The 27,753-nt window shown below is 44.5% G+C and overlaps 1 protein-coding gene across 4 annotated transcripts in view; it reads left to right on the top strand.

The window, feature by feature from the left end:
* The first annotated feature begins 276 nt into the window (after nucleotides 1-276).
* Nucleotides 277-27,753, top strand: part of COG2 (component of oligomeric golgi complex 2) — a 62,483-nt gene continuing 35,006 nt past the window's right edge. For 2 of the 4 annotated variants that reach the window (XM_027530792.1, XM_027530791.1), the window contains exon 1: nucleotides 20,345-20,555. In XM_027530792.1, the coding sequence (XP_027386593.1) occupies nucleotides 20,484-20,555 (72 nt within the window). In that variant the 5' untranslated portion in view covers nucleotides 20,345-20,483. Of the gene's footprint in view, nucleotides 476-6,434; nucleotides 6,585-20,344; nucleotides 20,556-20,872; nucleotides 20,976-27,753 lie in introns of those variants that run through there. The other 2 variants (XM_027530793.1, XM_027530794.1) reach the window with 2 other exon arrangements.

Below are 27,753 nucleotides of genomic sequence, written 5' to 3'. Positions count from 1 at the left end.
CTGTTTTGCTTTCACTGTTGAGCTTACAGTTCACACAGCCCAGCCCCCTGCAGAATCTCCCTTGCTCAGGTTGGCCTGGGCCTTGCAATCTCGCGGGGAGGGCCTCTCTGCCGCGGCCTCCCGCTCTCCGCCCGCCCTGGGCCGCCTGGGCCGCTCGGCGCCGTGCTGTCCCAAGTGGTGAGTCCCCTCCGAGGCAGAGGCCCCCGGCGAGCTCGGGCGTTCGGGCGGTCGGCGCCGCTGCAGCCTGCCGGCCACGGCGCCTCGTCCCGGGGACGTTCGAACCGGTCGTCGGGCGCCCCCGGCGGCCGCTTTCAGAGCGTTCCTTTCCTTCGGCGACCTTCACAAGGGCTGCGATTCAGCCGGGAAACCCGGCGCAGAGCTCCAGAGGCCGGCATCATTGGTGGAGATAACTCCGGTGTTTCGGAGACCTGGGCATGCCTCCTCGTGCTGAAGATTGGGTCTGCAGCACGCTGAGGTGGGCCGGTGCCGCGCTGTGGTGGTGGGGTGGCTTCTCGCTCGGGTCGACCAGCATCTCCCCGCGCCCCTTCATCCTCCGGGGCCTCGGAGCGGGCAGGGAGAGGGTCTTTCGCGCCAGAGCGCTTGTGGCTCGGCGGCCGTGCTCCTGGGTCACCGTTTAGGGCGTTCATTTCCCCTCCGCGGTACACCCGCTCTAGGCTCCGGGGCTTGGCCAGCCGCCCTGAGTCCGTGCTTGGAGTGGTCGTTGCTGGGCGCGTTCTGCTCCCGCTTGACGAGCATGCGGGCTTGCGTGGTGAAGCCGGGCCATGTTTCTAGGAGCTGTAGAGCGATCGGGAAGTTTCCTTTGCCCGCGGGTACCGCTTAGCCCGCGACTGAGTGACCGTGCCGCGAGCGGTGTCCTGGGGCTACATTGTCCAGTTTTCCCGTCTCGGCTGGGAGTGGCCATGTGTCTACGTCGGCCGTCCCTGGATCCCGGCCCTCCTCCCTTAGAGTAGGGACGTGCCGAACGCGTGGAACAAGGTGGCGCTGGCCTGCGCGCCCGGCCGGCACCGCGTTCCCCGTGCCCGCGTCTTCGCCGCCTGGGGTTCAGGTCCGACCGGGGCCGGGAAGGGGGTAGCTGCTCCACGACGGACACTTTCTTCAAGCTCTTCGATCGTCCGCATGCCGTGCTGCGTTTTCGTGGGGACCACCTATGGTCCCTTCTGTTCCCCTTGAGGCCGCTGCGGTTGTGTGGACCCCACGCACACGAGTCTTTTCAACGTGGTTGACAACAGGGAACGCGGCGGGCGAGCAAGGACGTCGCCCAATGCGCGGCTCCAGTCCTGCCTGTGCTCGGCGGTCAGAAGCGCCAAATGTTTGTGAGAGTGTACGGTGAGGGTCCTGGGGAAACGGAGCCTGGCGCGGTCTTCAGTCTCAGAAGAGCCTCTGAACACACGTGAAAGGGAGGACGCGGGAGAGAAATGTAACCTGCTGCGTACTCGGAGGGAACGAGCGTGGGGTAGTGGTGATGCTGTACCTTCTCCCTACGATCCGAATTTGTCCCGGTGGCATTCACGCTTTGATTGTAGCTGGGCCGCCAACAGGTCGACCAGATGGCCAGACAACTTTGGTACTTTATAATTCACTGTAGTAGGTTTTAGTAGAAAGAAGGTAATGATAACCCACTCCAGTACTCTGGCCTGGAAAATCCCATGGACGGAGGAGGCTGGTAGGCTGCAGTCCAGGGATCTCTGAGAGTCGGACATGACTGACTTGACTTTCATGCATTGGAGAAGGAAATGGCAACCCATTCCAGTGTTCTTGCCTGGAGAATCCCGGGGACGGGCGAGCCTGGTGGGCTGCCATCTATGGGTTCGCACAGAGTCGGACACAACTGAAGCGACTTAGGAGCAGCAGCAGGTTTTAGTAGATCAAAGTACTGAAATCTATAACAATGAAAATTACTATTATCGTTGTTGACGTTACTGTAATTATTACCGTTGTCTGTAATTATAAAGTTTATCCACAGAACAGCTGCTCAGTTGAAGGTGACCAAAGAGGAGTTTCAGTATGTCTAAATATTTGTTTCAAAGCAGAGGGAACTCTACAACCCACGAGGCCATACCCCCCAGCAATCATTCTGGCAATCCACACCCCCAAACTGCTGCAATAGGCCTCAAGGTCCGGTCTGGGTCAGTGACTGTTTCCTTCTGTATCCTTGCCAATTAGAAACAAATCGGTGGGAACAGGTTCCTCTAAGCAATCCCATGGGCGCCCCTCTTCCCATGAGCCTGCTTCCAGCTTCCTTACATCACAAGCTCCAAGCAGGACGTGCCTTCCTGTTTTGCTACGGCTCTTATGCGTACCCCTAGTCTCAGCCTAATGCAAGTGGTGCTGGCTGACCCCTCGCAATGCAAATAGTAGCTGCTCAATGCACTAACTGATCTGTATTTTTAAATCTTCATAAACATGGTAATGGAAGGATATTGAGTTAGAAACACGTGTGACATTGTTAACGATTTCCTTACTATTTAGACATTACATATAGGGCTCCTTATAACTTTTCCATCCTAAAACTAAAGTTATTCAAGGAGGGGAGAGAGGCTCCAGAAGCAAGTGATATACATATATATAAATAATTATGGATAATTTGCATTGTTGTATGGCAGAAACCAACACAAAATGGTAAAACAATTTTCCACCAATTAAAAAAATTTTTTTAAAGAATACTAAAGCTATTCGAATGCCTTTTGATTGCAAAGACATATTTCCACATTACTTTTTTTACTTTTTTAGTAGAATTCTAAAATTGTCATGACAAGAGGTTTATTGACATCTTTAAAAATTGCTTTCTAGAAACATATACATTTATGTATATGTGTACTGCTCACTAGCCTTCAGTTAATTGCCATACTTTGAAAAAAATAATATGGAAGGAATTGTTTTATTTTTTGCTTGTGAGACCAATATTTTCTGTTTTTGTGTTTTTATTCATTATGGAATCTCACCTGTGTGTCCTCAGATTGATATTCGATAAAGACTCAAAGGGATCATGAAGCAGTTGTGGAACTTTTTCTCTGAACAGCTCATTCCTCTTTGATGCCCTGCACACAGATTATAGCCTCCCTGGCCTCCCAACTCACCAGTGTTCTCAATTCAGATTTTTGCCAGAATGTTTATGGTTCCTCTACCTGCAGCTGCAGTGTGAAAACCGCCTGAAGGCAGAGAGCGGTGGAGTCATAAGGTTGATGTGTGTGCTCACCTTCACTCGAGGAACCTAGCCCTGGAGCCTAACACTGCCTGCTGTTCAGGGTCTGAGAACCGTTTCCTATTTTGTTCAGCTTTCTAATTCCCAATGGTAGGTGAGCAAGTCTAGACACTGTTCCTCTTATTGCTGCAGGAAGAGGAACCCTTTCCAGGGCCCTAGAGTGGGTTCACACGTGCTGACAAAGCAAGAGACCTGATTGGGAAGGGCAGGCAGGAGGACAGCAGCAGGGTGAGGAAGCCCAGGGGACTTCTCTGCCACGTGACCTGCAGTCTCAGGTTTTATGATGATGAGGTTGGTTTCCAGGATGTCTCTGGCCAAGAATTCTGACTCAAGGTTCATTTCATGTATTTTGTTCAGCTCTCTAATTACCAGTTAATATTGGTGAGGAAGTCCAGACACTCTTTGTATTTATTTCGAAGCAGAAATCACATTTTATTTTAAGAGAAAATTATACTTTTGCATCAATAATTTAAAATCACCTAACCACACATGCTTGAAAGGTGTCTTTTGTTTCATATTCTTTGTTTTGCTCCTGAACATGTTAAAATAAAATGAAGTATCAGGAGACACACTTAGATGGCTTTCCCCACCCCCTAGAAGAACTTTGTGCCAATAAATCCTGGGTAAGGTCTTAGGAGTCTCTGAATTTGAATCCTTCAGGTACTATCAAGTCACTGTGGCAATTTTTGCTCCTGTTTTCATAAGATCTGTTGGTGTAATAAGTCACACTAAATTTTCCCACAGCTTATATTGTGGAGAATTTTTTTTTTTCCCCTGAATCCCAGTGTCCATCTTCTTTTTCAGCCACTAGCAGTTCATTGTGCTCTAAAGTGTGCAGTTCACTATCTCTGGATTGGCTTGAGGTGACCACCTGTGTGACACCTGGCAGCTCATGTCACATTTCTAATCCATGAATTAGAATTAAAGGGACTTTAAGGCTTTTACATTCATTACTCAATAAATACTTATCAACTGAGAATTGTAATCACTGGAGGCATATTAATAAATGGAATAGATATGGACCCTGCCCTCATGTGGCTTTCTGGAGTACACAGACTCTTATAAATATTTTAATTGGGGAAAAAGTTTTGATTAGCATTATTAAAAAAAACACACACACAACTGAGCTTTCCAGGTGACTCAGTGGTAAAAGAATCCACCTGCCAAGCAGGAGACATGGGTTCAATCTCTGGGTCAGGAAAATCCCCTGGAGAAGAAAATGGCAACCCACTCCAGTATTCCTCCCTGGGAAATCCCATGGACAGAGGAGCCTGGCAGGCTGCAGGCCCTGGGGTCGCAGGAGTCAGACATGACTTAGTGACTAAACAACAACACTGATGGAAAACATCAGGGTCACGAGGGATGGTAAAGGGGAAACACCAGCATTAGACAGGCTGGTCTAAGAATGCCCATCCCAGAGGTTAATATCTGAGCTGCCATCCAGGTGAGCAGAAAACAGCGGCCACTTTAAGCTCTAGGACAACGGCATTCTAGGAGAGGGAAGAGCAGGGACAAGGGCCCTGAGATGGGCACCAACTTGGAGGGTGGAAACATATGGGGGCTGAGTTGACATGAGTGAGCGCACACGCGGTGAAGGGGAGGGGGGCGGGGCGGGGGGCGGAGTCAGTGCTAGCTCAGTGCTGCCAGTCCCTGATCCCGGGATTTGATCCTGCTCTGAATACTTCTCACATAAATACAGCACATTGATGCCATGTGCCCACACAGATGGATGACGCAGGGCCCCGGCGGTCAGACAGAGTGCATGCGATAGTCAAGGCACCAGCAAGATCACAGGATCTGAGATCAGCAGGAACCTTGATGATACCACAGAGCCTATTTTAAACTCAGGAGACTGAGGAGCAATTTTTGTAGTCTTGGCCAGTATGAACCAAAATGAATTTATTTCTACAGTTTGCAGAACTGTTGCCTCAAAAAAGAAAAGTTGGGATTTTCATAAATTTATGTAGAAAAAATACATAGAACCCATGCCTAGAAGTCCTACTTCCAAGGGAGAAAGCCAGCGGGAAAACTGCTTGGAAAGTTTAAGGAATGTGACTTTTAATTATAAAAGAGAAAGACACTAAAAGACAAGAAAAGTTCAGAGACAGAAGGGGTTGATCCAAAGCCGGCAGGCTTTGTCCTGGTGAAAAACCCAGCATACAGCACACTTCCTCACCTTGCTGGGTTTATTCCTACCATGCTTTCCCATTGACTGTAGCCCGCCAAGCTCCTGTGTGCATGAAATTCTCCAGGCAAGAATACTGGAGTGGGTTGCCATTTTCTTCTCCAGGGGGTCTTCCTGACCCAGGGATCAAACCCGTGCCTCTGGCATTGCAGGCAGATTCTTTACGACCCGAACCACCAGGGAAGCCATTGCACTTTACATGGTGCCAATTTAAAATTCAGTTTAAGTAATATTTTTCAGGTTAAGTAATTCCTAAGACCCAAATAGCTCCCCCCTGATGTTATCTGCACACTGGCACATGTAGTAAGCAAGAACCCTCTCTTCCCTGAAGACCTCCAGTCACCAGCCTTTTCCACACGTGTCTCCTATCACATCTGTCCACCGGTGTCATGGGCTCTCTGCCCGACTCTGCACAGAACTGTTGCTGATGGCATCTCTTTTAGGCAGGGAGTCATTCTGTCAGCCATCACCTAAACTTCAACGTCCTCCCGTCTGAGATTGTATTTCTATGTTCCTTAAAAGAACATTTTAACAAAATCTCGATTTGAACATGAGTGGGTTTTACCTACCGATTTTATCTGTCTTTTATAGTATACTATGGTCTGATTCTGCCCTTGGTCTCTCATGAAACAACTTGCCAGGACTTATTAATGACTTGTGATCCCGTTTTCCATTTACCACCACCCTTCTGTGGCACAAGCTTCTGTGACACGTCCTTATTGCCATGATGCTCCGCTTCCTTTTGGAATGCCCGATGTTGCCTTCCTGCCTCTCTGCTGCGTCCTTTCCCGAGTGTGTCTCTCCCTGGCACTCACAGCAGGTTCACAGCAGACTCACTCACACGATCTTCCCTTTGGAGTCCCTGCCTCCCATTTTAGCTGTGATATTTGGGGACAAATTCCCAAGTATGTATCTCCAACCAAGACTCCTGCTCCCACGTGTGGGCTCTGTAGAATCTTCACCTGAATAATTACTGTGGATCAAACTTAATACACCTTTCCTTCTCCCCCGTTATACCCCTTACAGACACTCCCTCTCTCCTGGGCATCAGGCTCCCTGGTTCAGATCATCCATGACCCACTTCTCTACACTCAAGGAGTTATCTGGCCACGTTGGCTCCAGCTCTAATGGAGTGAGTTGAGCAGTGATGGACCCAGAGAAGAGTGGAGAAAACAGGTACGTACCCGGTGAGGTTGTAACTACACTGAGAATAAAGGGCAGTGCTGATGATAGGAAAGACTATAGAGGGTTTCTGAAGGTTAGAAAACGTTGGAAAGCAGTTTTAAACACAGGTAGGGGAGTGGTGTGATGGAGAAGTTGCAGTTTAAAGAGAAAGGCTCATTGCTGGCTCAGAAGGATCTTACTGGTAGCATCTTATCAAATGCTCTCTCTGTTACAAATACTCCAGGTTACAAATCCTTTGGAAATATATCATACACATTTGCTAGCAGCAGAATAACACAGGTCAAAGTTCTACATTACAGCATTGTTTGTAATATAAACAGATTGTTGCATATCAGTGTTCATCCCACTGTGGATGGGCAAAGTGTATTATAATACTACGTCATCCACTCAGTGCACTGCTCTGCAGGAAATTATGTCCTGATAGAGGACAATTTCCAAGGCATTGTCAAATAAATAAAAGCAACATGTAACAAAACACCATGCTTAATATACCACTATTTGTGTTTTGAATTAGGGCATGAAGGAGAAATATATTTTCGTGTTTGCTTATAAGGAACTCTAGAAGGATCTGTAAGAAACAAAATACTACCTGTGGAGGCAGATGGCCCTGGACACACAGGCTAAATGACAGAAGGAACAGATTAAGGCGAAGTGTATTTTCAGTATCTTGAATCATGAACCTGTTTTATAACCTCTTTGGAATTTTCAATAAATTGAATTTTTTAAAACTTCCAAAGAATAAAATGCATTTTACTGTTTTTATTTTACTATATTATTTTACTGTTTTTACCAACTGAATGATTTTCTGGTTGTTTTACCATGGTTGCTGTTTGGCTTCTCTAAAATGTCTGTTCATGAGTCTTTTCTGGTGGTTTTGACGTTTTTATTTTAACTTTGGTAAGAAACAAAGAAAAAGATTTTTCTCAACACCCTAGATAGTTCGTCCTTTTCTTTTTTCCTCCTTTCAGATACTTTATATACTTTGTGGGTTTTGGCACTATTTTCATAACTTTTGTTTGCAAGAAAGAGGATAAACCTGTGCTAGTTTGCTAGGGTTGCCAGAATAGAATATCACAGACCGAGGCTTAAATAATAGAATTTCACCAGGGTATCCCATCTGGCTGCGCTCAGCTGCTCAGAGCTCTCCCTTACTGTGCTATTGTGTCATGTCAGCAGTTATGTCTCCTCTTTGTTACTGATTTTAGTTGTCTTTTTTCTTAGTCAATATAGCTAAAGATTTGTTTCTTATGTTAACCTGGTTGAAGTAACTTTTGTTTTAAATTGATTTCTTTGGTTTTCCTCTTCTGTATAATTATCTGAGAGCTAATCTTTATTATTTTCATTCCTCCTTCTAGCTTTGAGCTTGGTTTGCTCTCCCTTTTCTGCCTAGATGTAAAGATAGGTTGCTTATTTGAGCTTTCTTTTTCATGTATGCATTAACAGATTTATATTTCATTGTTGGTGATGTTTTTGCAGAATCCCATACATGTTGGTATGTTCTGTTTATATTTTGATTTGTCTCCAGGTGTTTCTAAGTTCCTTTTTTTATTAGTATTATTTTTTAGCCTACTGGTTATTTAAGAGTGTGTTTAATCTTCACATAACTGTGGATTTTCCCACTTTTCCTTCTACTATTAACTTCATTTCATTGCATTGTGACAGGAAAAAGTTCCTTTGTATGATTTGAGTGTATTTAGAGTAGACTTATTTTCTGGCCTAACATATGGTCAATTTTGGAGAATGTGCCCCGTGCACTTGTGAAAAGTATGGAATCTGTCTCTGCCCGGGTCACACGGTGCCCTAGCTGCATGGTTCTCAGGGGTCACCTCTCACGGTCGGGCGCGACTGTTGGGTCAATCGGCCATTTTCGTGCATTAGTCACACGGGGAGATCACTGGGACAAAAGGGACGCCTTTCTGTCAGCCGGTGACTCTCAGTACCCCTTTCTATGGCAGATAGGCTAAGAGTGAGCTCTGGTACGTCCTCGGAGCCTCTCTCAGAGTCACCCCTTGGCTACATTCTCAGAAACTGGAAAATTTAACCCTGCAAAAGGCCTGGCCCAAATACAAACTCAGTTCAGTTCAGTTGCTCAGTCGTGTCCGACTCTTTGTGACCCCATGGACTGCAGCACGCCAGGCCTCTCTGTCCATCACCAACTCCCAGAGCTTGCTCAAACTCATGTCCATTGAGTTGGTGATGCCATCCAACCATCTCATCCTCTGTCGTCCCCTTCTCCTCCTGCCCCCAATCCCTTCCAGCATCAGGGTCTTTTCCAAAGAGTCAACTCTTCACATGAGGTGGCCAAAGTACTGGAGTTTCAGCTTTAGCATCATTCCCTCCAAAGAAATCCCAGGGCTGATCTCCTTCAGAATGGACTGGTTGGATCTCCTTGCAGTCCAAGGGACTCTCAAGAGTCTTCTCCAACACCACAGTTCAAAAGCATCAATTCTTTGGCGCTCAGCTTTCTTAATAGTCCAACTCTATGTTCATTCTTGCTGTTGTAGCCACACGTTCTGTGAAACAAACTCACTCAGAAGGACAATGCAGATAGTGGAGGGCAGTTTATTACACTGGCGGGCCCAAGGCAGAGTCTTCTCTTAGCCTAGGACCCTGACCAGTTTTTCTGAAAACCTTATATACTCTAAGTGTACGTGTCCAAACTCACCTCCCCAAATTCCCTGAAACTAGTCTGAACAAAGCAAAAGAAAGATACAATCAAAGTTAACCCATGATTCATAAACCTTAAGCTTAGGTAGTTAACAGCGGACAATTATCAATAGGCCTGTGGTCATACCCCAATAAGCATAATAGAATTTATGATTCTATTCGGTTACACAGATAATTAGGGTATTCTTTGGGCAACAGAGAGTCTAGGTACAACCCCTGGGGCTCTTCCATACAGGGAGCCTGGTTTTCCAGTTGGCTTGTCGTTTCCATAGATACTGGGAATATAGCTCAAAATCCACGGTCCGACCCAAGATGGAGTCCTGCTTTCAAGATGGAGCCTGTTCTGTCTGTTTCCTCCTTAATTGCCATCTCCTGTTTGAGCACTTCCAATTTGCCTTGATTCATGGACCTAACATTCCAGGTTCCTATGCAATATTGCTCTTTACAGCATCAAACCTTACTTCTGAGACCAGTCCCATCCACAACTGGGTGTTGTTTTTGCTTTGGCTCCATCTCTTCATTCTTTCTGGAGTTATTTCTCCACTGATCTCCAGTAGTATATTGGGCACCTACCAACCTGGGGAGTTCATCTTTCAGTGTCCTATCTTTTTGCCTTTTCACAATGTTCATGGGGTTCCCTAGGCAAGAATACTGAAGTGGTTTGCCATTCCCTTCTCCAGTGGACCACATTCTGTCAGACCTCTCCACCATGACCCATCCCTCTTGGGTGGCCACACAGGGCATGGCTTAGTTTCATTAGGTTAGACAAGGCTGTGGTCCATGTGATCAGATTGGCTAGTTGTCTGTGATTGTGGTTTTCAACCTGACTCCCCTCTGATGGGGAAGGATAAGAGGCTTATGGACACTTCCAGATGGGATAGACTGACTGAGGGGGAAACTGGGTCTTGCTCTGATGGCCAGGGCCATGCTCAGTAAATCTTTAATCCATTTTTCTATTGACGGCTGGTGCTGTGTTCCCTCTCTGCTATTTACCTGGGGCCAAATTGCCAACATCCGCTGGATCATCAAAAAAGCAAGAGAGTTCCAGAAAAACATCTATTTCTGCTTTATTGACCATGCCAAAGCCTTTGACTGTGTGGATCACAACAAACTGTGGGAAAATCTGAAAGAGATGGGAATACCAGACACTTGACCTGCCTCTTGAGAAACCTGTATGCAGGTCAGGAAGCAACAGTTAGAACTGGACATGGAACCACAGACTGGTTCCAAATAGGAAAAGGAGTACATCAAGGCTGTATATTGTCACGCTGCTTATTTAACTTCTATGCAGGGTACATCATGAGAAACGCTGGGCTGGAAGAAGCACAAGCTGGAATCAAGATTGCCAGGAGAAATATCAATCACCTCAGATATGCAGATGACACCACCCTTATGGCAGAAAGTGAAGAGGAACTAAAAAGCCTCTTGATGAAAGTGAAAGAGGAGATGAAAAAGTTGGCTTAAAGCTCAACATTTAGAAAACGAAGATCGTGGCATCTGGTCCCATCACTTCATGGGAAATAGATGGGGAAACAGTGGAAACAGTGTCAGACTTTATTTTGGGCTCCAAAATCACTTCAGATGGTGACTGCAGCCATGAAATAAAAAGACGCTTACTCCTTGGAAGGAAAGTTATGACCAACCTAGACAGCATATTCAAAAGCAGAGACATTACTTTGCCAACAAAAGTCCATCTAGTCAATGCTATGGTTTTTCCAGTAGTCATGTATGGATGTGAGAGTTGGACTGTGAAGAAAGCTGAGCACTGAAGAATTGATGCTTTTGAACTGTGGTGTTGGAGAAGACTCTTGAGAGTCCCTTGGACTGCAAGGAGATCCAACCAGTCCATTCTGAAGGAGATCAGTCCTGGGTGTTCATTGGAAGGACTGATGCTGAAGCTGAAACTCAATACTTTGGCCACCTCATGCGAAGAGTTGACTCATTGGAAAAGACTCTGTTGCTGGGAGGGATTGGGGGCAGGAGGAGAAGGGGATAACAGAGGATGAGATGGCTGGATAGCATCAGTGACTCGATGGACATGAGTTTGGGTGAACTCCGGGAGTTGGTGATGGACAGGGAGGCTTGGCATGCTGCGATTCATGGGGTCACAAAGAGCCGGACACGACTGAGCAACTGAACTGAACTGACTGAAACTATGGTGGAGGTAATGATGATAATGGTCACCTCTCAAAAGATCCCATGCATATACTGCTACACTCAACGTCTCCGACCCTGCAGCAGGCCAACACCAACCCACGCCTCCACCGAAAACTCCTGGATACCCACAGACATGTCCAGGACAGTCTCTTGTGGTGTCATTGCTCCTTTCTTGTGGGTCCTGGTGCACAAGGTTCCGTTGTGCTGTCCAGGGGTCTATTTCCTAGTCTGGTGTAAGTTCTGGCAGCTCTATGGTGGGGTTAATCGCAACGTCCTCAAGAGGGCTTATGCCATACCCAAGTCTGCTGCACCCAGAGCCCCTATCCCTCTGCAGACCACCGCTGACCTGTACGTCGACACAAGACGCTCAAACACTGGAGATTGCAACAGTTTTCAAATCATTAATCACATAATCACACTCTCTTTGGCATACATCTTCAGTATTGTAATATAGACTTCTATTAGAACCTGACAGCAATCTCCTTTAAGATTGCCTAAGACATCACCACACTTTTTTTTTTTTTTTTTTTTTTGATGTATTTCACATCAGTCTCCATCATAGTGAACATGTTTGGTTCAGTTTGACTATTTCACATAATATGCCCCCATCTCTGCCTCCTAGAATGAGTACATATTTTCCAGTGTAATCTTCTTTGCCACTGTCCATGATACCCTGAAAAGTGAAAAATGAAAGTGGTTCAGTCATTTCAGACTCTTTGTGACCCCATGGACTATACAATCCATGGAATTCTCCAGGCCAGAATACTGGAGTGGGTAGTCTTTCCCTTCACCAGGGGATCTTCCCAACCCAGGTCTCCTGCATTGCAGGAGGATTCTTTACCAGCTGAACCACAAGGAATCCCACAATGATAGCCTGGGGTATATGCCAAATCACTTTCCACCAAATTAACATCCCCATTGAGGATAAGAATATTTCCAAATAGTTTTATTTTTTCATTTTTTTATTAATTTATTTTTTTATTAAAGGATACTTGCTTTACATAATTTTGTTGTTTTCTGTCAGATCTCAACATGAATCAGCCATAGGTACACATATAACCCCTCCCTTTTGAACCTCCCTCCCATTTCTCACCCCATCTCACCCTTCTAGACTGATACAGTGCCCCTGTTTGAGTTTCCTGAGCCATAGAGCAAATTCCCATTGGCTATCTATTTTACATACTGTAATGTAAGTTTCCATTACCATATGTAATGCATGAAATTCTCCAAGCCAGACTTAAACAATACATGAACTGTGAAATGCCAGATGTTCGAGCTGGATTTAGAAAAGGCAGAGGAGCCAGAGATCAAATTGCCAACATCCACTGGATCATTGAAAAAGCAAGAGAGTTCCAGAAAAACGTCTACTTCTGCTTTATCAACTACACCAAAGCCTTTGACTGGGTGGATCACAACAAACTTTGGAAAATTCTTTATGAAATGGGAATACCAGACCACCTGATCTGCCTCCTGAGAAATCTGTATGCAGGTCAGGAAGCAACAGTTAGAACTGGACATGGAACAACAGACTGGTTCCAAATCAGGAAAGGAGTACACCTTGCTTATTTAACTTATATGCAGAGTACATCATAAGAAACGTTGGTCTGGATGAAGCACAGGCTGGAATCAAGATTGCTGGAAGAAATATCAGTAACCTCAGATATGCAGATGACACCACCCTTATGGCAGAAAGTGAAGAGGAACTAAGAAGCCTCTTGGTGAAAGTGAAAGAGAAGAGTGAAAACGTTGGCTTAAAACTCAACATTCAGAAAACTAAGATCAGGGCATCTGATCCCATCACTTCATGGCAAATAGATGGGGAAACAGTGGCAGACTTTATTTTGGGGGCTCCAACATCACTGCAGATTGTGACTGCAGACATTAAATTAAAAGACGCTTAGTCCTTGGAAGAAAAGTTATGACCAACCTAGACAGCATATTAAAATAGAAACATTACTTTGCCAACAAAGGTCTGTCTAGTCAAAGCCATGGTTTTTCCAGTAGTCATGTATGGTTGTGAGAGTTGGACCATAAAGAAAGCTGAGCACTGAAGAACTGATGTTTTTCAACTGTGGTGTTGAAGAAGACTCTTGAGACTGCAAGGAGATTCAACTAGTCCATCCTAAAGGAAATCAGTCCTGAATACTCATTGGAAGGACTGATGTTGAAACTGAAACTCCAATACTTTGGCTACCTGATGTGAAGAACTGACTCATTTGAGAAGACCCTGATGCTAGGAAAGACTGAAGGCTGGAGGAGAAGGGGACGAAAGGATGAGATGGCTGGATGGCATCACTGATTCAATGGACATGAGTTTGAGTGAACTCCAGGAGTTGGTGATGGACAGGGAGGCCTGGTGCTGCAGTCCATGGGGTCGCAAGGAGTCAGACATGACTGAGCAGCAGAACTGAACTGACTGAATGTACTTTTCCATGTTACTCTTTCCATACATCTCACCCTCTCCTCCCCTCTCTCCATGTCCATAAGTCTGTTCTCTATGTCTGTTTCTCCACTGTTTTTTTGTTAATAAATTCTTCAGTACCATTTTTCTAGGTTCCATATACATGCATTAGAACACTATATCTATCTTTCTCTTTCTGACTCACTTCACTCTGTATAATAGGTTCTAGGTTCATCCACCTCATCAGCACGGACTCAAATGCATTCCTTTTTATGGCCAAGTAATATTCCATTGTATATATGTACCACAACTTCTCCATCCATTCATCTGTCGATTATTTCCAAATAGTTTTAAGTGTAAAATTTCAGTGTTCTGATAAGGTGAGTCTTCATCACACACCACGTCTCTATGTCGTAGTCAACCAGGCAGTGGGCCAGTATCTTTCGATGTTCCCTCCGCAAAATATGGGTGGGAATCACTTCACCAGCTCTGTACTGCCTGACTCAATTCTTTCATTCTTCCTTCTACTTTGTTCAAAAGAGTGTCAACTTCTTTGCTTTGCACATCACCATTGTAATGCTGAAAGCCCTGCAACACCAGTTCACAAGGGTAAATTCTCAAATTGGCAAGGCTGCCGTTTTTGTTTGTTGTTGTTCAGTTGCTCAGTCGTGTCTGACTCTTTGCAGCCCCCTTGACTATAGTCTGTCAGGCTCCTCTGTCCATGGGAATTCTCCAGGCAAGAATACTGAAATGGGCTGCCGTGCCCTCCTCCAGGGGACCATCCCAACCTAGAGATTGAACCCAGGCCTTCTGCACTGCAGGCGGATTCTTTACCATCTGAGCCACCAGGGAAGCCTGAGAATACTGGAGAGGGTAGCTTATCCCTTCTCCAGGGAATATTTCCAACCCAGGAATTGAACCAGGGTCTCCTGAATTGCAGGTGGATTCTTTACCAGCTGAACTACCAGGGAAGCCCATATATATATATGTATGTGTACGTATATGTGTGTATGAAAACCAAGCTTATTGATACAGAGATTGGTGATTGCCAGAAGTAGGGGATGGAAAAATGGATAAATGGGGGGGGGGGGGGGGGGGCAGGTGTGGAGGTTCCCCTCTTTAAATAAATTGAATCTTAAAAGGGAGGAGGGGACATTATCATCCACTTACTATCATGGTTTTCATGCAAGTCTTAGAATTTTTGGTCCAGTTGATAGATAGATAGATAGATAGATAGATAGATAGATAGATAGACTGACAGATATAATTAGAGAGAGAGAGCTAGAGAGGTTAATTCACACAAATATATATTTACCAAAGAGAGAGAGAGAGAGAGAGATTTATTATGAGGAATTGAGTCATGCAACTAAGAGGGCTGAGAAGTCCCAGGATCTGCCCTCTGCAGCCTAGAAACCAGGAACACAGGTGGTGTGATTCGGTCTGAGCCCAAAGGCTCGAGAACCAGGGAAAGAGCATTTATGTCACTGTACACGTGCACCACATCTTCCTTATCCACTCCTTTGTAGACAGACCTTTAGGTTGCTTCCATGTCTTGGATATTGTAACTAATTCTGTTATAAACATTGGGGTGCATGTATCTTTGCAAATTGTAGTTTCCTCTGAGTAAATGCCCAGGAGTGAGATTGTAGGATTATATGTCCCTATATTTTTAGTTTTTTAAGGAATGTCCATACAGTTCTCCATAGTGGCTGTACCAACTTACCACCAACAGTGTAACAGAGTTCCCTTTTCTCCACACCCTCTTCAGCTTCTATTCATTGTAGACATTTAAAATATTTTATTTATTTATTTGGCTGCAAGAGGTCTTAGTCGCAGCATGTAGGATCTTTATATTCCTGAATATGAACTCTTACTTGCAGCACGAGGGATCCAGTTCCCTGACCAGGGATTGAACCTAGGTCCCCTGCATTAAGAGTGTGGAGTCTTAGCCCCTGGACAACCAGAGAAGGTCCTAACAGTAGACTTTTGGTGATGGCCACTCTGACTGGAGTGAGGTGATACCTCATCATAGTTCTGATTTGCATTTCTCTAATAGCGATGTTTAGCATTTTTTTCATGTGTTTATTGGCCACCTGTATGTCTTCTTTGGAGAAATGTCTATTTAGATCTGTTTAGATTTTTTATTAGGTTGTTTGTTTTTTTCATATTGAGCTATATGAACTGTTTGTATATTTTGGAAATTAATCCCTTATCAGCCACATCATTTGCAAATATTTTCTCCCAGTCTGTAGGTTGTCGTTCTGTTTTGCTCGTGGTTTCCTTTGCTGTGTGCACAGGATTCTTCAGAGAGTTTTCAAGTGCATGTTACCCCAGTTGGGCAACCACAGGTATAGGCAAACGTTTTAGAAGTTCATTGTGAAGGAGAAAATGTGGGGTCAAGGGGAGCTCTTTTTTAGATGGAAGCTGGCTTGTATGCTGATGGGAATGGTCCATTAGAAAGCAGATGTTGATGTTAACACGACTGAAAGACTGAACAACAAGGATTAATCTGTCTCCTGGTTAGAATGGGAAACTTTAAGAATCAAACCAAACCACCTCAAATCCACTTTGGAATGAAGAGGGGTATAAATCAGATACAGAAGATGTTGACAGAGCCCTGTCGGCTCGCTGGGAGCTTGCCGAGTGGGTGGAGACCTGAACTAGGAGGCTTCCTCCACCCCCACCCCTCCTGGCCCCTGCTCCCTTTCTGTTGGAGTGAGAGAGTGTCAGACTATATACTTGGCCTCCAGTTCAAGCATATAATCCATTAAAAATGGAAACCCTCATCTCCTGTGGTAGTGAACCAGGATGACTCTAGTTGAAAGATTTGGCGACTCTAGAACAACAGTTCAGAAAAGAGAGTACTTTAATGTTTACTGGAGCAAATGCTCCCATGAATTCCCCCAGAAGAGTATTTCTCTTTGCAAGTTCTAAATATTCTGTGGCAAGTCTACCAAAAATGTGAAAACTATAAATAGGGAAGAGTGGGAAGGAAAAGTGGGAACCTGTCATGAGGCCACTGAAAATAGGGAACTAAAAACTTTTCAGAGATTTGAAGTCAAAGGGGGCTAATATTACTTAGAAATGGAGCAGGAGGCACAAGCTCTAGAATGAAATGAAGGGCAGAAGAATGAAATTAGGGAATATAAGATAGAAACTTGAAGATAGAACAATGTCAAAATGAAGTCCAACTCTTGAAGAGGGAATTCATAGGGCATGGGCCCCATCTTAGGCCTGTTCATGCTGATCATGCTCAGCCACATCTCCCGTGGACTCCAAACTCTGTGCTTAGTACCTATGGAAACAGCAATAGAAGGATAAGACCCCCTCCAGACAGGGGAACCTCGGAGATATCCAGGTTTCTCATCGTCTAAGAGAAAACATACACTAATCACCCCTGTCTCTGGACAGGCCATAAATTTTTCTGTATCTATCAGAGTGTAACCTCGGTCTTATTGATTATTGGCCAGTTGTTTAACTGTTTGAACACATAACACATGAATGATGGTATTTACCCTTCCTTTGTTTATGTAAGTCTCAAGGAATTTGGGCGGTGAGTTCGAACATGTACACATGGGTATAAAAGACTTTCACAAGTGCTGGTCGGAGTCCTTGGCTAAGAGAAGACTCTGCCTTGGGCCCACCGGTTTAATAAACTGCACTCCACTATCTGCATTTTCCTTCTGAGTGAGTTTGTTTCCAAGAATGCATGGCTACAACACTCTTACAAAAAGTATAGATCAAAGAATTAGGGAAGAAAATTAAGATATACTGACTGCTTACTCCTTGGAAGAAAAGTTATGACCAAACTAGACAGCATATTGAAAAGCAGAGACATTACTTTGCCAACAAAGATCCGTCTAGTCAAAGCTATGGTTTTTCCAGTGGTCATGTATAGATGTGAGAGTTGGACTGTGAAGAAAGCTGAGCGCTGAAGAATTGATGCTTTTGAACTGTGGTGTTGGAGAAGACTTGAGAGTCCCTTGGACTACAAGGAGATCCAACTAGTCCATTCTGAAGGAGATCAGCCCTGGGATTTCTTTGGAGGGAATGATGCTAAGGCTGAAACTCCAGTACTTTGGCCACCTCACACGAAGAGTTGACTCATTGGAAGAGACTCTGATGCTGGGAGGGATTGGGGGCAGGAGGAGAAGGGGACGACAGAGGATGAGATGGCTGGATGGCATCACTGACTCGATGGATGTGAGTCTGAGTGAACTTCGGGAGTTGGTGATGGACAGGGAGGCCTGGCGTGCTGCGATTCATGGGGTGGCAAAAAGTCAGACACGACTGAGCAAATGAACTGAACTGCAGTGATTTTGGAGCCCAAAAAAATAAAGTCTGACACTGTTTCCACTGTTTCCCCATCTATTTCTCATGAAGTGATGGGACCAGATGCCATGATCTTCATTTTCTGAATGTTGAGCTTTAAGCCAACTTTTTCACTCCCCTCTTTCACTTTCATCAAGAGGCTTTTGAGTTCCTCTTCACTTTCTGCCATAAGGGTGGTGTCATCTGCATGTCTGAGGTTATTGATATTTCTCCAGGCAGTCTTGATTCCAGCTTGTGCTTCTTCCAGCCCAGCATTTCTCATGATGTACTCTGCACATAAGTTAAATAAGCAGGGTGACAATATACAGCCTCGACGTACTCCTTTCCCAATTTGGAACCAGTCTGTTGTTCCATGTCCAGTTCTAACTGTTGCTTCCTGACCTGCATACAGATTTCTCAAGAGGCAGGTCAGGTGGTCTGGTATTCCCATCTCTTTCAAAATTGTCCACAGTTTATTGTGATCTACACAGTCAAAGGCTTTGACATAGTCAATAAAGCAGAAATAGATGTTTTTCTGGAACTCCCTTGCTTTTTTGACGATCCAGCGGATGATGACAATTTGATCTCTGGTTCCTCTGCATTTTCTAAAACCAGCTTGAACATCTGAAAGTTCACGGTTCATGTACTGTTGAAGCCCGGCTTGGAGAATTTTGAGTATTACTTTACTAGTGTGTGAGCTGAGTGCAATTGTGTGACAGTTTGAGCATTCTTTGCCATTGCCTTTCTTAGGAATTGAAACGAAAACTGACCTTTTCCAGTCCTGTGGCCACTGCTGAGTTTTCCAAATTTGCTGACATGTTGAGTGTAGCACTTTCACAGCATCATCTTTCAGGATTTGAAATAGCTCAACTGGAATTCCATCACCTCCACTAGCTTTGTTCATAGTGATGCTTCCTAAGGCCCACTTGACTTCACATTCCAGGATGTCTGGCTCTAGGTCAGTGATCACACCATCGTGATTATCTGGGTCGTGAAGGTCTTTTTTGTATAGTTTGTGTATTCTGGCCACTTTTCTTAATATCTTCTGCATCTGTTAGGTCCATACCATTTCTGTACTTTGTTGTGCCCATTGTTGCATGAAATGTTCTCTTGGTATCTCTAATTTTCTTGAAGAGATCTCTAGTCTTTCCCATTGTATTGTTTTTCTCTATTTGTTTGCATTGATCACTAAGGAAGGCTTTCCTTTCTTTGAAATGATCACTGAGGAAGGAGATATGGAATAATTTCTGCCATATCAATAAACAAAGGATATCACAGTCATCAGCACTTGCAGCCACCATGGAAGGTGAGCTAGTGAGCCCTGAGGGTATTCAGGATGGAAATAGTGCCTGCCATCTAGTAGCCATCAAACTGCAGCCATTCCCTATGGTGAGTCCTGAGGAAGCTCAGGATGTGAAAACAGACTACTGGCCCCAGATAGTTGAGAGGCATATCAAAGGAATAATCTCAGTAAGCCTAGTCTCTTGCATCTTCCTTTACATAGAAAAGCACTAAATTTCTCAACTTGGGATATCTGGTTTTCTTTAAGTTACAAAACATTTTTGACGTTCAGACTACCTACACTTTGTTGCAAAACTTCTATATAACCTGTCCCCCACCTCCCTGCCTCTCAGGGTCACTTGAGCTGCTATCTCCCGGACTTGAAGTCCTAAAAATTCTCACCAAATAAAACATAACTCTCAACTTTTAGGCTGTGAATGGTTTTAAGTAGACACTGGCTTAGATTAAAAATAAATATGTATGCACATGTATTTTGTGTGCTATGTTCTGACTAGGTAGGTGATGAGGTGCTCTTTAAGAAGAGTGAAGACCAAAGTTACTCAAAGGTGCTCCCTTAAGAAAAGTGAAGACCCAAGGTTACTCCGACCTCCCACCTGGATCTGAGCCAGACCCTAGAGCAAGATCAGGGAGAAGATCTTGGAAGAATGCTGCAGGCAGATTTTTCCCAGTGGAAACGGTGGCTGGAGAGGGAGCCCCAGACTCCTCCAGCCAGTGGTCTTCAGCCTCAGACCTACCTCAATGGGAGCCAGACTGCCCAACCCAGCTTGCCTGAGCTGCAGTGCCGCCCTCCGCCGAATGGAGGCAGCATGACCTGCAGCGCGGTGGCAGCGCCGATCCCCACGCCCCTCTTGGCGGCGGCGGTCGGAGGCCGGCCCGCGGAGCCCTCGCTGATTGGCCCCGGCGGCCGCTGCCATGTTGGCGGAAGTGGCGCTCTCTGTGCCGCGGAAAGTGGCTGTGGCTGTGGCTGTGGCTGCGGCTGCACGGTCGGTCCGCACAGGGTCTTCCTTCTTCCCCTCGCCCGGGGTTGGCGCTGAGAGGCGGCGTCCGGCGGGATGGAGAAAAGTAGGATGAACCTGCCCAAGGGGCCAGACACGCTGTGCTTCGACAAGGACGAGTTCATGAAGGTGCGCGCCGGGGCTGCGCTCCCCGAGCTGAGGCGGGTGGCCCGCCTTCCTTTCCCTCCGGGGCCTCCTCGGGCTGCTCTTGCTGGGTCCTGGGCCGCGCACGCCCCGGATCAGCCCCCGGCGGGACCTCGCTGCCTTCGCAGTGAGTCTTTTGGCCTCAAGTGTGGCCGGGGCAGCCTTCTGTGAGAAGGCACTTCTGTGAAATTGTGCATAGTGACGAAAAGGCCTGAAGTTGTGAGCAAGTGGTTTTGAGCTAGGTGTAAAAGCTCCTGTTATTATCCGAGCCCGTTACCATGCAGTGCAGTCGGAGTTGCCAGATCCTGGGCAGACAGAAGTTTGTCGACCGCCGCCTTGCACCTAGAAACCCAGTACGAATGTATGGACCAAATTTCTGGACCCACGTCCCTACCCAGGGATTAGGTGGGTGGAAAAGGCAATCGAAAGTTTTTCCTTAACGTTCGCCTAAAGTTTCTGAATGGGATATCTAGAAGATTAGAATCTTATTACTGATTTTGTTGCAGTACAACAAAGCAAACCATTTTGCTTTTCTAAAGTTACTCTACTTTTTATAAGGTGAACTTGAAGTTGGTCTGCAGGTAAATGTAGGACATGAGGTTACATAAACAGAATTGAAATATTATGGATATTAAAGGTTTTATCAGGCGCAGCCTTGAAAATGTCCAAGATTTGAATCAGAGCTGGGAGAAACTTTGCATATTTTTTTGGTGTAATGCTCTGGGACTGTACATACACCATCAAGAAATACAATTGTGCTTTATTTCTAAGGATTCGGGTTTTTTATATCACTTAGCGGCTGCTTTCAGTGTTAAAAAGTTAAACGTTTTTGCTCAGTAGACACTTAAACTTTTGAGCAACTGAATTTAAGTCTTACTTTTTTTGTTTTTTTGATGACTTCAAGTCATAGTATGTTTTTTTCTTTTTAGCTTCATTAGTTTATCTTTTTCATACTTGCATTCAGTTCATAGTCTCTGGTTTTAAAAAGTATTTACATCTGTTCTTTTTTATAGCTGAGTAGTATATACCACCGGAGAAGGCAATGGCACCCCACTCCAGTACTCTTGCCTGGAAAATCCCACGGACAGAGGAGCCTGGTGGGCTACAGTCCATGGGGTCGCTAGAGTCGGACACGACTGAGTGACTTCCCTTTCACTTTTCACTTTCATGTATTGGAGAAGGAAATGGCAACCCACTCCAGTGTTCTTGCCTGGAGAATCCCAGGTACGGGGGAGCCTGGTGGGCTGCCGTCTGTGGGGTCGCACAGAGTTGGACACGACTGAAGTGACTTAGCAGCAGCAGAATGTACCACATGGACATGAGCTTGGGCAAACTTGGGGAGATGGTGAGGGCCAGGGAAGCCGGGTGTGCTGCAGTCCATGGGGTCGCAAAGAGTCAGACGTGACTTGGGGACTGAACACCACCGCATCTTCTTTATCCATTCCTGTGAGCTTTTAGATTGTTTCCATGTCTTGGCCATCGCAAATAGTGCAGCAGTGAGTATTAGGGTGCGTGTATCTTTTCAAATGATGATTGTCTTCAGATATACGCCCAGGAGTGGGATTGCTGAATGATATTGTAGTTCTATATTTAGTTTTCAAAGGAGCTTCCATATTGTTCATAAAAAAGAGCAAAATAATGCCATTTGCAGCTACATGGATGGACCTAGAGATTATCATACTAAGTGAAGTAAGACAGAGAAAGAAATATATCATTTACATTTGGACTGTAATAAAAATGATACATGCATGTATGTATGCTCAGTCTTAAGCAACTCTTTGAAACTTCATGGACTGTAGCCTGCCAGTCTCCTCTGTCCATGGGATTTTCCAGGAAAGAATCCATTTCTTTTTCCAGGGGATATTCTTAACCCAGGGGTGAAACTCACGTCTTCCATGTTTCTTTGCATTGGCAGGTAGATTATTTACCACAGAGCCACCTGGGAAGCCTGAAAAGTGATAACAAATGAACTTATTTACAAAACAGACTCACAGATCTCAAAATTAAATTTATGGTTCAGTTCAGTTCAGTTGCTTAGTCGTGTCTGACTCTTTGCGACCCCATGGAGTGCAGCATGCCAGGCCTCCCTGTCCCATCACCAACTCCCAGAGTTTACTCAAACTCATGTCCATTGAGTTGGTGATGCCATCCAACCATCTCATCCTTTGTCGTCCCCTTCTCCTCTCGCCTTCAATCTTTCCCAGCGTCAGGGTCTTTTCCAATGAGTTAGTTCTTTGCATCAGTTGGCCAAAGTATTGGAGTTTCAGTTTCAGCATCAGTCCTTCCGGAGAATATTCAGGACCAGTCTCCTTTAGGATGTACTGGTTGGGTCTCCTTGCAGTCCAAGGGACTCTCAAGAGTCTTCTCCAACCCCACAGTTCAAAAGCATCAATTCTTCAGTGCTCAGCTTTCTTTATGGTCCAACTCTCACATCCATACATGACTACTGAAAAACCCATAGCCTTGCCTAGACGGACGTTTATGGTTACCAAAGGGGAAACACGGGAAGAGGTGATTAATTAGGAGATTGGGATTAATATATACACACTACTATATATAAGATAGATTAGCATAGGTTTACTATATAGCACAGGGAACTCTACTCAGCACTCCGTAGTAACCTACATGGGAAAAGAATCCAAAAAAGAGTGGATACGTGTGTGCACACGAATGACCTACTTTGCAGCACACCTGGAACTAGCACAACACTGTATGTCAACTATAATAAAAAAAAAAAAATTAAGTGATGAAGTTTTTTAAAAAAAGCATTTCCATCTGGATCTTCTCCAGTGTGGCCATGTCATTTTTATTATGCAGGCCATCTAGACCCAGGAATAATGTGCTCTTGTTCTTGTACAGTGATGTTTCTGCTAAACCTCTGTTATGAAGGGCGTAATTTGAAAGGGAGTACAAAGTGAACTTGCTGATCCACAAACACTTTGTTCCATCTCCTGGCTGAGAACTGTCCTGGAGCAAGAGTAGAAGAAAAGAGCGTGATGAGGCGAGGTGTGCTGAGAGAAGCCGGGGCACAAGCAGAGATTATGGGCTTTGTTCTGGTCAAGAATCTCAGAATACAGAGAGCTTAACGTGACCAACTTTTGCCTTCAAGGCTTCCTTCAGGCTCTTGCTAGCCTCACCATGTTTCTTGCTCTGAACTGATAGAATGCCTTTGGGAAGAGAGGCTTCAGAAAGTAGAAACCTCAAAATAAGTTCTAAAGTAGAACTTGATGAAGGAGAGAGCACTGGGGAGGTGGCTGAAATGGCAGCAGTTCCATATTCTTCACGCCTCTGAATGTGCTTTGTAAGTTGTAGTGCTAATACATGTGACCACTTCACGTGTAAAAGAAAAATACACAGGACAGCTGCCCTGTGTTAGATGTTGATTTTCTAGGTGAGACTTGGAGATAAAGGTTACTTGCAGTTTATGTTTCCTTCAGAGAGACATTTTAAAAGTTTTGGTCACATGGCAGAAATGTTAGGTAGAGAGTTTGCCTTTGGGGTTATATTTCTTAAGTCTGTCTGATTCAATGCATATTGTAATTTGTGTCTGTGAGAAAGTTAGAGAATGTCCGATTTGCATTAGGAGAGTGGAGGTTGCTCAAAAAATCCAGTCATTGGAAACTTTGTCACACACATGATGAGGGCCTGTTAGGACAATGGTAGCAGTCATTCATTTACTAAACATGCACTCATGGATCACCTTGAGAAGGAAATGGCAACCCCACTCCAGTATTGCATGGAGAATCCCATGGACTGAGAAGCCTGGTGGGCTACAGTCCATGGAGTTGCAGAGAGTTGGACATGACTGAGTGACTATCACTTCACTTCATTGATCACCTGCTTTGGGTCTAGACTGGATAGTACAAGGGTAGATAAGATTTAGGCTTTTGAGTATGGTCACAGAAAGACCACAGTGTGTGCTGAGAAACTGGACTTAGTCCAGAGAGGCTGGGAGGATGACCAGAATTGAGACGGGAGAAGTAGAAAGACAGCTGGGTGGGACGCCAGTTGGCCTGTGCGCTGCACTGAGGGGTTTGCGCTTGATGAGCTACAGTCAGGTGTAAAGCAGGAAATACGTAGTCGTGTCTGCTGCATTGAACCCGTGTTACAGGATGCTGTGCCACTGGTTACTTCGGGTTAATATAGGGTTCTATTTCAAGGGGAAATTATGTTGGATTTGAACTGATGAGCTAGTGTTTTGACTTGGGCCATTCTTGGATGTGTATTTCAGTCCTAACTCAATGTCGTAGTGGTATCTCAGACTTTTAGGAAGTTATTTAATAAATGCTTAAGAAACAACCAACTACCTTTCTGAACACAGAGACAAAAGAGGCTACTTAAAATGCTTCAGTGGCCCTTGTAAGATCTAATGAGAAATACAGAGCACAGGACAGATTTGTGAAAGATGTAAGTGATCAAAAGCCAAGAGTGGCAGATGGTAGTGGAGGTGCCATCACTTGGGCACCTCTGTCACTTGGTAATAGAGGTGGTGATGACATCATATCATTAGTTTTGTCAGCTTAAAAAATACAAAAATCCTTAGTGAGGGCTGATAGTCAACTAATACATGAAATAGGACGTAAGATACTAGCAGTACGGGAGAGAAGAGGCTGCTAACAAAGGTAAGTTAGACCCATTCACCTAGGTGTGCTGTTGAAATCTGTCCTTCTATCCCAGCATGTGACTTCTATTTTATAGGAAAAATAGTGCCATCAGGTGGGAACTTCTTCATCTTCACTGCTTACAACTCCATTCTTTCATGTGTGCCCATCCCCTTTCTCCTCGCCTGTTTGGGAAGGGGTTTCCTTCCTGAGGTTGGTCCTTCCCACCCCACTCCTCCCCGAGCTTGCAGCCCAGACTCCCTGGGCTCTCCCCACCCTCTGATTCACCTCTCCTCTGACCTCAGCCCCAGTGGCTTTCACACACGCTCCTGCTTTGGTCTCTTCCTCTTGACCCTCCTGCCTCTAGTCATTTTCATATCACTCTCTTCCACATCACAGCCAAACTCTTGAGTTGTTTTTACTTTTGTATATGCTGATTGGCTATTTGTATATCTTTTTTGGAGAAATATCTATTCAGATCCTTTGCTAATTTTTTAATTGGTCTATTTGTCTTTTAACTGTTGAGTTGTAAGTTTTTATACCCCGGATATTAGACCCTTGTCAGATACATGATTTGCAAATATTTTCTCCCATTCACTGGGTTGTCTTTTCACCTTTTAAATAATGTGTTTTGACACACAAGTTTTAATTTTGATTGAGTTCAGTTTATCTTTTATCTTGATGCTTTTTCTATTAATGACTGCCTAATTCAAGGTCACACAGATTTTCACCTCTTTTCTTCTTAGAGTTTTATTGTTTTAGGTCTTCTATTTGTCTTTTAATCTATTTTGAGTTAAATTTTTGTGTATAGTGTGAGGTTGGTATCTAAATTCATTCTCTTCCATGTGGATATTTTCTAGATAATAATACCAATTGCTGGATGTTTAGTAAATCTACAGTATAAAGTGAGACTTTCTGGTAAATGAAATGTGGCAGTTACTACATGCCACTGTGAGTCTGAAGTTGTTTTCTCTCATAGCAAAAGCTGCCTGATCCAATATTCATAGATGTTCTAAGTCATTTTCTCTTGTGTAGTGCAACATTTGTTTATCCAAGAACAAATATATAAATGTCAAATTGAGCACTGATATTGCCTAATAGCATTTGTTAGAGCTCAAGTTATATGATTTAGAATGCCATCATGAAGTTCAGATCTGAACTTCATCCATTTGAAGTTCATACTTTCAAAGTAACAAGCCGAGTGCTCTGCATAGAGTCATATGGCTGGTCAGTACCAAGGCCAAGATGTCAGGCTGAGTCCTGCCCCCACATTCTTTCTGTGATTGTTGTGTTACTGTGAGTCTAAGGCGTTATCTGAGGTAGTCTCAAGAAGTAAAAGAAACAGATGGTTTTTCACTAGGTGGCTGTGAAATGATAGTTTGGTAAGAAATCTCTTATCTGACACTATTATAGCAGGTGTTTGGGTGATTAGTTAAGAAAGTCAGTTTTCATAAGTACTCTTATGGAATGGTGTATGTTGTCCTTAACATATGTGTACATTTGTTCTACATTGATGTGGCATGAAACTCTTTTCTCTGAAAATGTGTCTGCGAATTAGATTGTTTTGTTGTACTTTAAGTTGAATGAGAACCCTAAGGCATTTGCAGAGAATCTGGTATAGAATCCTTCAAGATGTATGTGATCCTCCTTCCCACAGTACTACCTGGTTCATGGTCATCTCGTATATTTAATATAATTCAGCAAAAATTGGCTTATCAGTTTCTCAGTATCAGGTCTTTGCAAAGCATCTGCCTTAGTTTTCATGAAAAACAGTTATCATTTTGTACTTATATTTTGTTGGTTTACACAATGTTTAATAAAATTATGTAATTTTGGTGACAAGTATAAGTGGCCTTAACAAGTTTGGGAATCATCATACCTGATACTTGATAACTAAACAGCTCAGTTAGTACTGAAGTCATAAGTAGACAGTAATTTGCTGTCTATATGCCTGTGTGCCTACCAGGGGCATCAGAATGTTATAAAGGGAAATAGGGCATAATGATTCTGTTCAGTTGAATACTCAACATCCATATAAAATGTCAATACCAATTAATATGTATTATGAAAAGACATTGAAGTTATATGTAAAAGGAGAAAAATAGCTTAGAAAAGTTTATTAAGATTCTGTGTGTGTGTGTGTGTCTGTGCGTGTGTGTGTGAACATGGAAAAAGGTCAAGGTTTTCATTCAAGGAGGACCCTACAACACTTACCTCCTCCCACGGACACACGCAATCAGTAGCTACACATGGCATAGTTTCCTCCTCTGAGCAACTCCTGCACACCTGGCAAACAGCCCACATCAAAGTGGAGAGGAGAGGCTGAGACATGGGCTCGCCATCCACCCCACTCCCAGCATGGTGACCCACAATCGGAAGGAAGCTCCCATCCCCAGCTGCTCCCTGAGAAGTGAAGGGTCAGAACCCTAAGCTTGGCACCCCTCCTTTAAAGACTTTTACCTGGGAGATGAGCCCCCAAACATCTTACCTTTGGGCACCTGAAAGACCCACCAGGCTCATCATCTGAGAAACAGCTTTTGAAGGGCAGCATGAACTTGGTCACCCTCCTGGGGCCTGGCACA

The sequence above is a fragment of the Bos indicus x Bos taurus genome, chromosome 28, assembly GCF_003369695.1.
Source record: "Bos indicus x Bos taurus breed Angus x Brahman F1 hybrid chromosome 28, Bos_hybrid_MaternalHap_v2.0, whole genome shotgun sequence".
Taxonomy (NCBI): Eukaryota; Metazoa; Chordata; class Mammalia; order Artiodactyla; family Bovidae; genus Bos; species Bos indicus x Bos taurus.
This window is presented reverse-complemented; position numbering and strand designations above follow the sequence as displayed.